Raw genomic sequence first — 14547 nt, 5'->3', positions numbered from 1 at the left:
TACATTAAATGTAAGGTTTCACTCTGGCTTCATCCTGGTGTTAGAATATTTAGTGGATATATATGGCCCTGCAATGACTGGAGACTGTAGATTACGTAGTAGCAACAGTAGCTTCCTTTGCTGTTAAGATAATGAGTGGAATCCTGCAATATTCAGTGTGTGTGTGGGGGGGGAGGGTTCTGTTGGGCAGTCTTCCTCCTACCTGCTGTCAGGATTTAAACATTAACAATTTATTTCCTTGAGGAACTCCTCAAGTCCTCATAAGCATCACTGAATATTAAGAAAGTATACAAAGCACTGAAGTTGTGCTTTACTACAGAATTCAGCCTGGAGCAGTTGTGGATTTCCTTGGAGGTTTTGTTTGTGTTTTGAAAGTTAATGGGGTCTCTCTTCTTTACCTGCTTATTTAATCGTCATACATTCTCATGCCTCTTCCTCTCAGTACATTTATAACCTTCTTTAAAGGATGTTTAAGAATTCCATGAATGGTCCAACCCGGCCTTTGCAAAATACCTCAATGATGGCTTCAGGCGCCCTTTTTAGCCTGTGTTCTGCACTTCTGCTCTTCTGGGCTCGTAGCGGAAGTTCAGGCCTTAGGTTCTTTGTCTTTCAGACTACTAAGACAGAGGGGAGAAACTCAGCTGCCCTGTTGCTGTAGCCATTTGCTGTGAGATAACGGCAATGCTTCCTAGGCTGGGTATGATTTTTTTTTTTTTTTTTTTTTGGTCAAATGTCAGTGCTTTCTAGAGATAGGAATGTTGCTCCTCATTAAATAACAGCTGTTGGAGCACATCAGGTTACTGATCTGAAAATGTATACTTTATTGCTGAAAACATACTTTTCTGGGTTTTGGCTATTCTTTTGTACCTTTAAACTATCTAAAGCATTTGGTATATAGTACCTGTACTGAGCTTCTTTTCTGCCCTTTCACTCAACTTATAGCACTTGATGGAAACAAATAACTTTCTATGAGCTCTGTAACTTCCAGGGGCACTTCAGTTCCACAGGTTTTCTTTGGGGGCCATATTAGCTGCGATTTGAATCCTGACAAATGAATCATCCTGTTTTTATCACAACTTGCAGATTGCTCATGAAATCCATGTAAAATGCTTCCAAATATTGTGAGTCTTCCTAGATCTATGCCTCAACTTAACCTTTGTGCTCTTTGCTGTTTGACACAGAAAAATGTTGCTGTGCCACTTGCTTTAGCTGCTGCAAGGAAGAAAAGCTAGTGATTTCTTTAAGAGGATAGTTTAGAAAAGTGGATGTAAAAATGATATAAGTGATACTATTATTTCATAGTATCTGGATTTTAATTAGGAGTATTTATCCAAATACTGAAAGAAGACAGTGGTGTTTATCAACTAGCTATTTGGATGCTGAGATTCAAGGAGGTGCAGCTCAAAATCATCAAGAGATGTTTCAGGGGCTTACTTGACAGTAGAGCAGCAGAAGGTGGAGTGTAGTGTGTCTTCAGAGTTGCAAGAGCTTTACAAAAAAATGCAAAATATTTCCAGATAGGCTCTCAGCAGAGTTATGATGCGTTTGAACTGTCTTGCTCCTTGCCCCATTCAGCTATGCCCCATAATAACTGACCTTTTCCGGGGTTATGTAGTGCTCAGAAGAAACCACAGGAGAATTCTGGTCATAGAAGAATCAGAGTGGACAATCCAAAACCACAAATACCAAGCAAAGAAAAGAATGGCAAGAGATTTTTAAAAGTGAAGCATGTGTCAAGCTCGTAGTGTCAAGCTCAGCTCTTGAAGTGTTTTCCTTGTGGTACTGCCTGTCACAGCAAACTCTAAAAATGTTGGAATGGCCTGACTCAACCGAAGTATTGCTACAGACGGTCAGAGAGAAAATCGAAAACATGAGACTCAGAATTAACAAACCAGGCAGGAAACCTTCACTGAGGTTTAAGCTGATGCATAAGGAACTGCTTGAGCCTCTGCTAAAATAATATTAGCTTGTTCCTTTTCTTGTCTGGTCTGCTAAAGACATCAATTTTAAGAGAAAAAATATACAATTGCATGTGGAAAAATCCTTCTCAGAATCTTTGGGGATAACCAAGATACTTTTAGGTTGGATTTTGAACAGAATTATGTTATTGACCTCCATCTCTTTTCCTTTCAGAGTCCAGGTCCTGTAAAAATTCTTTTGTGCTTTTGTGGCCCTCTTCCTTTCAGTTCAGTTTTGAGTTTTTCTAATAAAATATTGCAAGTTTCAAGAAACCTTGCCTCAAAAGAGGAAAGAAGTCTTCCTTGAGGAATCTGGTGTGATTAAATGGATGTTTGTTAAACAGATGACTTGGAGTGAATTTTATGAACTCAAAGAATTGGTTATGTGTAAGGATTTTTAGGTAGATGGGGAGGAATAAGATTGTTTCTTTTTCATCACCAAGAAACTACTGTAGCTTTTTTCTATTTTCTTATATTTGCATATTGTGCTGAGACACTTTTGTAGTTTTGTCATAATAAGCATTTTTGTAGGGGAAAATGGGATAAGGCAAAAAGATACAACAGGAAATTTCTGTGCCTTAAAACAAGATAGAAAGGGTGGAAATACGAAGGCAGGTGTTCCTGCAGCAATTCATTCCTTGGTGCCTACAATCTTAGAATCACCGAAGTTGCTAAGGGAATAAACTGTGGTGCTTGTTCTTTAAACGATGTTGCATACTAGTCAAGATTTAGGAAAAACACTTGATCTGTTTACATCAAGAAATGAGAGACTCAGAGGCAAATGCTATTCAGATGACTCTGAAATAGAGAATTGATGTTTCAAGTTTAAAAAAAAAAAAAGAATTTTTAATTAATCTACTTAACTATTGATATGAAATGCTCTTTCTTGCCACTGGGGACTCCTGTTCTACTGAATTGTTGAAAGTTAATCATAACTGTGCATTACAGAATGTTTTAGTTTTTCTCTTGGGATAGCATGCAAACAGGTACATAATCTTAAATTCAATATTTATTCCATCCAGATCAAACAAAAGATTGTCAATTGGCCAACAACTGATTAACCAATTATTGTTTGTATTATTCCATTAAGGAGGAAAAACGGTTAACTATTGAAATCTTGTCTTCCAGTGACTGTGTATTTAAGAGCAATAAATGTCACTTATGCTAGAAATACATAGGTTTCCTCCCAAAACTTACTTAGTCCTAAAACAATTTAATTCTATCCCTAATTAAACCTTTTAAAAGCACTGTCCTTCAACCTTAGCTGATACTGTATTTGCATTCAGAGATTATAGGAGAGGTATTCAACAAGCAAGTTATTTTTCTTGTCTAGAGCAGGACAAAAATGGGTAATGTGGGCTCATCTCCTTGATTTATACTTAGGATATTGAGGGAGAGCAGGACTGATTTAAATACAGTTGCTTCAGTATTACTCCAATATGAAATCAGATACTGTCTTTGATAAAAGTTTAGGAAATCCACTTTAGGAGAATGCTTCATACTTTTGTGTGAAAGCTCTGAACTGTGGCAGTATTTTTGAAAAATAACTTGCTATTTTAATGAAATATTTACTGTGATGCATCAGTCCTTTGAAATCCAGGCTTAGTGTGAGGTAGTAAAACGCAGTTTTAATTTTAACTGATGTGTTTAGTGATTTATGTCATACTTACAACCAAGATAACCTGAATCTCAAATATTCAATATTTTGGGTAGAATAACCTTCTTGCAAATCCATACAGTTAAAGTAACTCAGTGCTCTAATATATGTTCACATTGTTGACGGTGTATGAGTAGATCATATACTAACTTTCACAGCCTTTTAGAAGGTTTGAATTCAGAAGAAGATTGATTCAAATATATCAGTTCAATCTGACTTCTTGGTATGTGCCCCAAGATTTACTATGTAATTTTTCCAAATTCTTATCCCATATAAGCAACTGAAGTTCATTTTCACAAGAGATTACATGGGATCTAGTACATGTATGCATACATGTCAGGAATTAAGATGAAAAGTTCCTTTTGGAAAGGGAAGAGGGAGAAAGCTTATCGCATATCCCGGTCAGGAATAAGAAGAAAATGGTCCCGATTCCCCAGAAGGTTGCAGTTATCAGCTATCAATCAGTGCAGAGCAGCTCGCACTCAATAGTATGTGCTCTGAAGCATCAGCCTGTGAATGTCACAGCTGAATTTTAATCTGTTTTTGATGGGATTCTGCTCCCCATAGTTGCACTTACATTATAGACTTCCTTTGGATCACTGAAAATATTCTTCCTGCCTTGAGTTTGGGTTTCCTGATTCTAGTTTTTTTTTAATTTAACTATAATTTTGTATTATGTATTCAATCCTCAAGACAGTCTTAAAATATTCTTTTTGTATCAATTATCATTAACCTACCTGAAGATGGCTCACATCCCTTTTCCTAGCAAACAGTGATTGCAAAAACAGTTCTGTGCTGTTGCTTTTCTTGTGGACTTGTTAGTCAGCCTCAATATGTAATTTATATAGTCTCATTTTCCTGGAAAATACCTCATAGATGTTATGTTCTTTCCTTTTCTGTGCTGACTGATTATAACTTTAGGCACACAGACCAAAAAAGGTGGTTGTGCAGTATGTTTTTGCTATGGACTGGTAAACTGAAATCAATATAGGTGTGTTTTTTAATAAACCAGTTGTATTTTTGTTTGGGTTTATTGAAAATTATATCCCAGTTGAAAATTTATTTTCTTTTTCTTATCTGTTGGGAAAACTGAGCGATGGAAAGACAGATGGTCAAATGATATTTTATTAGTGATTGAGATGTATTTGCTCTAGCTTGCTGATTTATGAACAGGTTAATCTACTTCTAATATTCCTTACTGGCCCACCTGAAAATGTATTAAGGTAGAGATATATAACGAAGACAAATGTGGGAGTTTCTCAATCTGTTCACTTTACTCAATGCATTATTCTTCCTCTTAGTGTCTTCAGGATTTTAGACACTGATTTTTCTCAAGACGTGAACACCTGTTTTTAGCTGCAACTGTTAGGTACTCAGCATTTCTGGAAAAAAAGTGGTGATATTTTAACAGGGTCGTTGCAGTGTTCTTCACTGATGAAGGTGATATGGTACTTCTCTGGAGACTGGTGACTTCCCTTTTCTCAGTAGAATACAGGTGTTCAAATTACATCGTTAATAAAAAATATATTTTGTGAGGTTGTGAGGGGCAGGACTGCTTTTTTTTTTTTTTTTTTAATAGCACCCTGTAGGAACTGAAAGATCAGTTTAATCTGACTTTGGCTTAGGAGTTCACAAATGTAAGCTCACAGGGGGCTCAGACTCGTTAGCCAAAATTAGCTAATATGGTTAGTGGTGGATGTGTTCGAGGTCCTTATGATGGTACTCTCCCTCGTTTCTGAAGCCATGTTCATTCATGCTGTCCTTATGAGATTAAGTTCCCTTGGTTAACTGCTGAATAGCCACTGAACATTTTTTAGTCCCCATTCCAGTCAGTACAAAGCTAAATAGTCAGACCACCTTCTCTTATAGCTTTTATTTGCAAATTTATGCTTGAACGTGGTTTTCGGGGAGAATAAAGTATAGGAGAGCTCTCTGCTTTTCTGTGATGCACCTATTTGCTAGGGCTGGAGAGAAGCTCAAAGAAGATAACAGTTGCATACAGCATTATTTTTATGTAAAAATGTCAGCATCAATCCAAAGAAAAGTGTATGTACAATGCTGAATTAGGTCCTGAAACTGTATTTTGAAATATATTTAAGCTTTGCATGTACCAAGGAGAGAGAACAGACAGGCTACCCTGGCAGTATAATCCAAGGCTTGTAGTTTAATGCTGCACAAAAGCAAGGCAGACAGGTTATGGAGCAAGTATCCAGACATGAGACATAATTATTCTGTAATTTTTTAAGATAATTTTGGCATATTCTCTCCTGTGTTTTCTTAAGATTTCCATAGAAACAAATCTACACCATCCTCATAAGGATGGTAGTCAGATGTTGGAGACTTTGGCATGCAGACTTGATGAAAACTTGCAGAAGCTGTGTATTCCAACAGATAGACACCTTATCCTATTGCTGCTCCTTGCATCTCGGACAAAATCTACTGTTTTTTATCAGCCTAGCTGAAGAGGCAAAGAGCGTTCAGAAGAAACCAATACTGTATAGCGTTAAGGCTTGCTTGTTTTGTAGGCGAAAAATTCTTTTAGCTAAGAGGCTTATAACAACAGTATTTCATTATTCCTGTTTGTAGGACTGCAATAGGCTTTTTCTTAGCTTTTTGCTCTATCCTTCAAGGGCGGCATAAAAGTTAAGAGATGTTCTTGTGGTTTCTAAAGCCTTGATTGGCCAAGGGTGGCCTTAGGTGAGACGTTCCTCTATTTAACTAGTAAAGTCCAAGTATCTCACGTGTTGGATGACCCACTTGTATCTTGCCCCTCGCCAGCCAGTTCTTCCTTTTCGGCAGTTTTCTCCCTGAGATGACTCTTCTTTTCCTGCTGATCCCCGTTTCCCTGAGGGACCCTAGAACAGCCAGACTGGTCCCTGTTGATCCACTTAAAAATTCTGCCTTTCATGACATTTTAATCATGTGTCTAAGGCGTGAGCAGTACGGTGCTGTAGAAATGCCAAAGTCATCAAAGCTTTTCTGCTACTTTTTTTATGGAGCCTTTGCTCAGTATTTTATTTTCATTTTTTGCTTTCAGTGGATTTTTAGTGAGCTCTGATTACATAATTGAATTCGATAAATGGATGGTGTGTGCTGGCTGAGAAAATCAAGAATAAAAGATTAAAAGATAAAATTACTTCAAGGGTTTGAGTAAATCTGCCAGAGAAGCAGGTTAATTTATAAAGCATGCTATATTCTTTTAAAAAGTATTCTAGTAGGTCTATTAAACTTTAGCTTCGAACAGAATCGCGCTGAAATCTGAGAACTGTTTTCATATAACACCAGCTTGACTGTGATCCTGCACACGGGAGCGAGCGCTGGGGGGGTGGCAGCATCCTTGGGCTTGGACTCGCGTGGGGTGGGAAGGTGCGACCGGGGGAGGCTTGCGGGCAGCAGCCTTTTTCTCTTCCAAATCCTTTGCCCTTGTATGAGTTAGGGGTAAATGGGTAATCATGGGTGAAATAACAAAGGTGGTTATGCCGTTGGAGCTCTGAAATAAATCACTGAAAAAGAGGATCAACAAATTGCTTGGGTACTGATTTATAATGCAGATATCCGTTTCATCGTGGAGTAATCTCACTGGATGGCTCACAGGTTTCTTCTGAAAAGAGCAGTTTAAGGAGCTCGTTTCATGAACCTCTTTATACCAGCAGGTAAATGTCACTGTTTTCAGGAGACTCCGTGCTGATGGCTTCGCCTTACTGGTTGGACCGTAGGGCTCATACGGACTCCTCCTGCCACCCCTTCTCCGAAATATTAGCACAGCGCTCTGTTGCTGACTTTTCATGTCCACAAGGAAGTTCAACCCCTTTAAGTAATCTTGCAAGTGTATGATTAAGTATAATGTCTATCTCCTAACTCACTTAGGAGACTCCCAAAATACCCATGAAGCCTATGAAAGGATTTAACATTTCCTTACTCATTAGAAATCTCTTTGTAAAAATTACATTTAGAGATTAAAACGTGCCTGGAAATGTTCCAATAATGGTTATGTTCTCAAAATATTATACATAATATTGTTAAAAAAAGCTGTATGTCATACTAACATTGTCTGACTCTTACTTAAATTTTTAGTTTTAAAATGTTGGTTGATTTCATAAGTTAAGGGAATGTGGGAATTGACATAAGGCTGCTTCAGAATATTCAGTAACTTTGTAGACTATCATCTCACCTATGTAATGTAGTGGAGAAGTGCCCAAAACATCCCTGGCCAGCCTAGGAATATCTGCCATTTTGGAACTGTTCCTGTTTCTCATAGGTGAAATTGTTACAGCTTCCTCTGTATATCCAGTTTAAAGAAAGTATTAGTGATCTGCAGTAGCCATTAAACACTTTTGAAAAATAAATTGTTTCAAATGCTGTAAATTACAACGGGGCAAAAAAATGCCTTTTTTTCATTTATTTTCTTAGGTGAATTATAGTCAGATTTTATGTAAAATAGTTTATTGCTTTAAGATGTTGTGCTGCTTTTTCCTGCAGAAGTTGTTATAACTTTCTAAAGTTAAATGCTAAGAAGTAGGGCGACAATTTATCGGTACAAGTCATTAAATGTACATGCAGCTGATGCTCAACTTTACTTGTGGATAAAGCTGGCTATAAATCTTACTAATTATTTTTCTCAAAGCAAGAAACAGAAATTTGTAATTCTCTCAGATACCGGAGAACATAGCAAATAGTTCAGTGACAGCCGCACCGCGACTCCTTGACCGTATCAGCTCCAGCGCRGCCGCTACCCGGGACGGCAGCGTTAGGCTGCGGATGAGTTGGTGCTGCCCTGCGGCCCGCTCGGTAACGACACGTCCCTGAGCAGCGGCACGGTGAGAGGAGACGGGGGAGGCTGACGTCTGCCTCAGCCGCAGGCCCCAGAGGAGCGGCGGGACGCCTTGAAAACCGCCAGCTCCCCTCGCCTGGAGCTCCTTCTTCCCTAACGCGCGGGGCTGCGGTCTTCTGGCTATCAGCTGTTCAAAGACTATGGCATGTGACTTGTGCGTTCAGAAAGGTCAGACGGCCTTGAACAGCGAATGAGGTCGTTTCCTCATAAAATGTAAAGGATCGCTTAAACTCTTTCAATAGCAAGTATAAAAATACCTGAGCTTTATCTAAAATAAGTTTTGAAAGGAAGATTAGCAATTTAGCGGAAAGGTTAGTTGCCCTGGGAAATTCAGCTGTCTAAAAAGCAGAGTGCGGTAATAAAATGTCCCACTCAGCTGATTGCTGCCTTCACACTGAGACCTCAGACCTGGGCTTGCCTGGACTCTCCCCTGATTGATGGTGCTGATTATGGTGGCTTAATAAGGGCTGTTGATACTTTCCCCGGGATGTTTTGGATGATTTGTAAGCTATTGGCTTGCCTTGTTTTGTTTGTGTTCTTTTTTTTCTTTGTTTTTAATTATTGTTAGAGGTTATGAAATAATTATTGTCATCGAATGCCCCTGGGTAGAGAGTGTATAAAATTTAATTTGCAACCATATGTAATATCAAATTGACATTTTGACAAGATAAATATCATTTTAATATAGGAAAATGAAATGTAGACCCTACAAGCACAATAGTTTTGTATAGATTATATACAGTCTATTGCAATATTTTATTAATTGATATATTTCCATATTTTACTTAATTCTGTCAATATGTCAGTAATGATTACTGAAAACCTCTGCATGTTACAGTTAAATAGTGTTACAGCAATTATATCAAGAAGTAATTCACATATTAGGCTAGGTTGTAAAGCTTCACTGATACCTAAAAGTACTATTGCTGCATTAAAAAAAAAAAAAAAAAAAACACGCCAGGAGAGGACTTCAGGAGTCAGATGAAAAAGTGATTCATAACTAAGTTACTGTACTTTCTAAACAGGCTATATAGATGTGTACATATCTTTAGTCAAACTATCAAATTAATATTCATTACACTATTGTTATGTTATGTACATGGTCATTTCAAAAAATGAAGTCGTCTTTCTCCTTGAATAAATATTATTTCCTTAGCAGAATTTCAATGGGAAAGATGACAAAAGTGTAAAATGTAGAAATCTTAAGTGAAAATTAGATCTCCTTGATATTACTGAATAATCTTAATCAGATCCAGAAAGATTTTTTTCTTCTTCTTCTTACCTTTAGAATAACATTTAACTTGTACACTTTTGATATTATTCTGTTTTGCACAATAAGAGGATTAAAATAACAGTGAAAGTTATTTTCTCCTTTATGAATATAAAAATTAGGTATGAAGGAGGGAACAGTGTTTATTTAAATAGGTATTTGTAAGTATTAAAAACTGAGAAAACTTATTCTATGAATCTTTATGCAATCTTAATATATGGCTGTTAGGTGCCACACSTTTGCTTTTTAATAGTTGATCTTTATGATGTAGGGAACAGTTATATTTAATAGTAATAAAAGGTTGTATTTTTAAGTCATGATTGTAACTGAAGTTTTGCAATACTGTTTTGCTTCAACATTTTATTTTCTAAGCCTTAAATAAATCTAATTTATATGTGAGTTAAAACAAAAGTTGATAGCCTAGACGCTGGTTTAAAAAAAAAAAAAAAAATTGCCAGTACGTCTTCTGGTTTAAGTGTAATTTTCACGAGGAATTTAAACAAGGCAGTAAACGTGTTCAGGAGGCAGATATTCAAAAAGCACTCTGCTGTTATCTTTTAGCTGAGGAGGAGGAATTTTCAGCGTTTTCATCTCCGTCGATAGCAGCAGCAGCAGCAATTGCTCGGTATTTGTCATCTGGTTGCTGGTTGTTCATTAGTATGTGCGTTCGTCGCAGGCACAACGGAGCTCCTGCTTCCGGATGCTCGCGGCGCGCTCCTGCAGGTGTCCTAGCAAACCCATTGCGTGCCCTGCAGTCTGGGACTTGGGAGCTGAATCCCATATTATCTCTTGCTTGGGGTTTCTAAGCATGTGCTGGGGTCACGGACACATCACGAACTTTCTTACATGTACGGATCACCACAAAACAACGCTTTCCCAGAAGCTGGGGCTCCCAAGCTGTGGGAAACTCCAGTGTTATGCAAGATACTTCAAGATATTAAATAGTAAATAAATGTTTAAATAGCCAAATGTTTCCTGCTGTGCATATGTATGACTTAGCAAATGTTTGGCAGCTGCTTACATCGTCTATTGCCAGTAATGGTATCAAGCACAATAGATACTATAATCTCTGCTTTGGTTAATTCCCCACAACATCGTCATAACTGGCGAGTATTTTATTTCCTTTTAGTGTCCCTGCTGTCATCTTTCATGTGTTTTTTATTCATGGCTTCCCTTTGGTGACCTTGAGTTTAGTCCATGTTCTAGCTTTCCTTGTCCTTGGCTGGTCGTGTGGTCACATCAGTGCTTTCTGCTTACCAATGACTTGACTTGTTTCTTTTTTGTATCCAAAACTTTCTTTGGCTTTTAAGCTCTGTTTTATGGCATCTCTATTCTCTGTTCAAGTGCCCTTACTTTTTTTTCTGTATCAGGTGTAGCAAAAGCATTTTGCCACTGGAGCATTTTTGAGAATAAAGATCTGATAAAGTTTCCATAATATACCTCAACTTGTCTGCTTGCAGCTTATTCCAATAAACTTTGGGGCATTCACATGATTGAGCAAATTCATAGACTGATTATGTTTATACAGTTTTATAAGATTGAGTCAACCTATTAAATTCCATTTTTAATATTAAAACTCTGATCTTGAATGTAATACCTATTGCATATGTGCATAAACATGTTGTTATTGACAATACAAAGTGTTTGTAAACTTTGTAGATGGACAGTCTACAGTTCCTACACAGTTACAAGTAGAAATTTGAGATGTAAAACATGAAAATCTTGATTTTTCTAGAGTTGACTAAGAGGTGGGTCTCCAGCAGATGCAAGATGGTAGTAGATCTGGATTTTAGTGGAGCTGCGGCAATTTGCCAGTTGCGAATCTGTGTGTATGTGCCCTGCCCAATATTACCAAGGGTAGAGCTGGAATAGAAAACAAATTCTGTGCAAAAATGGGTATTGATTACAGAACCAGGTTCTGTAATATCAGTGAGATGTTTAATGAGTGTGTGTCAAAAATGTATTTGTTTCCAAACAGGAGCTCATAGAGAATTTAAGAAAATCTGAGCCCCCGATTTTTTTATTTTATTTTATTTTGACCTCTTATTTCAAATGATGTATTCGTTCTAGCTGATAGAATTTTGGAGGCTGGATTATAAGTAATTTGAGTGGGCCATTTACTTGCTGCTGGCCAAATCCTGTTCCTGTTGATGTCAGCGAGAGTATGACTGGGCGCAGAATGATTCATAATGCTGGAGGAGAGGTCTTTCCTGCTGGAAAAGGCACATCCTTTATGGTTATATTCACAGCCTCTGCTTGCAGTTTTGCTGCTTGGAGTATTCTAAGCATTTGTGGTCCACAGGAGAATGAGTTTGAAGCTGTACCTGACCCTTGAACATTATTAAAATACCCTAATTCAAAATCTGTAATTGATTTCAGGTAATATAATTTAACGCATTTTGGTTTGCAATAATATTGAAAAACATATCAATCTTGTGATTTTTGTGAGGTGTTTTGTTCCAGACTATTTTTTCTATCAACATTTTTCATTTACCCTGAGACTTCTCCTGCTGTGATAATCACTTCTATCCAAGATTACTCTTCTGCTTTCTTTAAAAATAAATAAATAAATAAAATAAGGATTAAATTCACTCACAAATTTATGAAAGAAAAAGAAAAACTAACAGGGCTGTTCACTGCCAGCCACAGTAGACAATGCTGAAATCTCATATGCGTTAGCAGGACCAAAGGATATCAGAGAGGGCACTTATTTTCTCTTCTAAATAAGCATTAGGGCCTGAGGGTTTCACATTTGTGTGTTTTTTATTATTATTATTATTTTAATACTTGTGAACTATATTTCTGAAGATAAAACTTAGTTCTATATATAGCAGTGTTAACCTTAAGTGCTAGGACATGCTGTCCTTGTACATTGGCCATTTTGAGAAGAAATGAGCTAAATCTTGGTGGCATAAAATTCAGTAATGCTCATTTAAATAACTTATAAAACCATTTTCTCTATTTCAGATGATGTTGCACCGTACTTCAAGACTGAACCAGGCTTGCCCCAGATACACTTGGAAGGAAATCGCCTTGTACTGACATGCCTTGCTGAAGGCAGCTGGCCTTTGGAATTTAAGTGGTTACGCAATGACAGCGAAATAACCAACTACTCCAGTGAATATAAGTAAATAAAAACCATCTAATAGGCTTCTTTAAGTGTAATTGAAAAAAGAATGACAATACTTCAAACAATTTTGTAGACACTAATACATTGACAATGTTTTTTATTATGAAGAAAGATGGTTTGTAGTAAATGGAGATGATCTGGGAGAATCTCCTTTGCAAAAAATTATGTTAGGATCTCTGTTTTGGAGTATTAAATATAGAAACTTTAAAGTAACAACAATCCTTTCTTGTGGAAAATGTGAATTCACATAAATTTATATTAAAGAGTGGGCATATTCCTTGATGTTTTTTGTGTCAATGATACTAATTACAGATTTAAGTTCTCCTGTTCCGAATCAAAAGAAAAAGGGTTTTTTGTCACTTTGTCTGCTATTCTAGGTACCTTGCTTCTCTACCACGTGTAGTGTCTTGAAAGCAGAGCAAACATTAGATAAATGTTGTCTGATTTGCTGCTCATTCTTACTGAGAACTAAGCTCAATGGCAGTTTTCAATAAGTAGATGTAGAAATAAAAGAATGGGGTCTATCTTAAATGATTTTATATACGTGTATACACACACATATATATATAAAAAAATAAAACTTTCAGTTTCACTTCTGAGAGCATGAAAATTAATCTTGTAATTTAACAAACAGTTCTATGGATCTGTGTAGCTTGTTCCCTGGACCTCATTCACTCCCTCCAGGTTCCTCACAACATCCCATCAGCAAGAGAAAAAACATGCTGTGCTAATCAGAGCTGCGTTTTTGCTGATAGGCAGCAAATGACTGGCCAAACATACAAGTGTAAAACGGCTGAGTTTTGTCTGCCTTTTCCTTAGTGGGAACGTTAACTCCCCTATGCAGTTGCCAGTTTCCATAGACCATATAGAAGTTTAATATCTATGCAACTTCTTCACTTCTCAAACTTGGTTGAAATTTCTGGGTGAATTCAGGAATTTCAAAGGGGTGTGTATGTGCTAGACAGACCCCTTGCGTGACACTTCTGTCCTTAGCGAACCAGGCTAAATACTGCGTTTTGATGATAATTACATTGCTTAAGGTAGGGGAAAAATTGTGCTCCATCATTATAGATAGAAATTATAGTATCAGTGGGTATAAAAATGTAGGTACTGATATCAAGTTTTGCATTGCTATGCATTACTATGGCGTCTGAGTACCTCCACTTTAAAATCAGTAACAAAACCAAAGTCACTAGTAGACTTTTGGCCTTCCTGAGATTTTTTTCCCTTTGCAAGAACAGATACTTCTAATGGTTAATACCACTATTAATGCACTGAGTATTATATTACTACTGCTACTGAAATGTTTCCTCATATAGAACTGTTCTGACAATTCAGTCTAACAAGGTAGTCCATAATTCATTTTCTCAAAGATTTTCAAAATTATAATTTAACATTAATACTATTTCCTGTATTATTTACATTTCTAGAGGAGTAGAAAAAGAGTCCCTTAAATAGGTGTTTTAAAATCCTCTCAGGTCATGTAGTGCACAAATGTATTCAGAGACTATGTTTCCAAAGAAACATACAGTTCTATCTGCACTTTCCTGAAAATTAATGACCTTTGATTTAGGTGAGACTGCTTAGTACTGAATAATTTATTCAGTCTTTTATTAGCTGTTTTTGTTTTCAGGCCTTGAAATATGCTGATATCTTGAGCCATACACACATCATGGAGTAATGCTCAGTTTATAAAGGAGA

The 14547-nt window shown here is 36.9% G+C and overlaps 1 protein-coding gene across 1 annotated transcript in view; it reads left to right on the top strand.

The window, feature by feature from the left end:
- The window catches only part of SDK1 (sidekick cell adhesion molecule 1), a 432311-nt gene that overhangs the window by 119552 nt on the left and 298212 nt on the right, over positions 1-14547 (top strand). Inside the window, exon 3 of the mRNA XM_026083057.1 lies at positions 12684-12843. Within this exon, the coding sequence (XP_025938842.1) occupies positions 12684-12843 (160 nt within the window). The remainder of the gene's footprint in view (positions 1-12683; positions 12844-14547) is intronic.

Source organism: Apteryx rowi, unplaced genomic scaffold (assembly GCF_003343035.1).
Source record: "Apteryx rowi isolate R43461 unplaced genomic scaffold, aptRow1 scaffold_6, whole genome shotgun sequence".
Lineage (NCBI taxonomy): Eukaryota > Metazoa > Chordata > Aves > Apterygiformes > Apterygidae > Apteryx > Apteryx rowi.
This window is presented reverse-complemented; position numbering and strand designations above follow the sequence as displayed.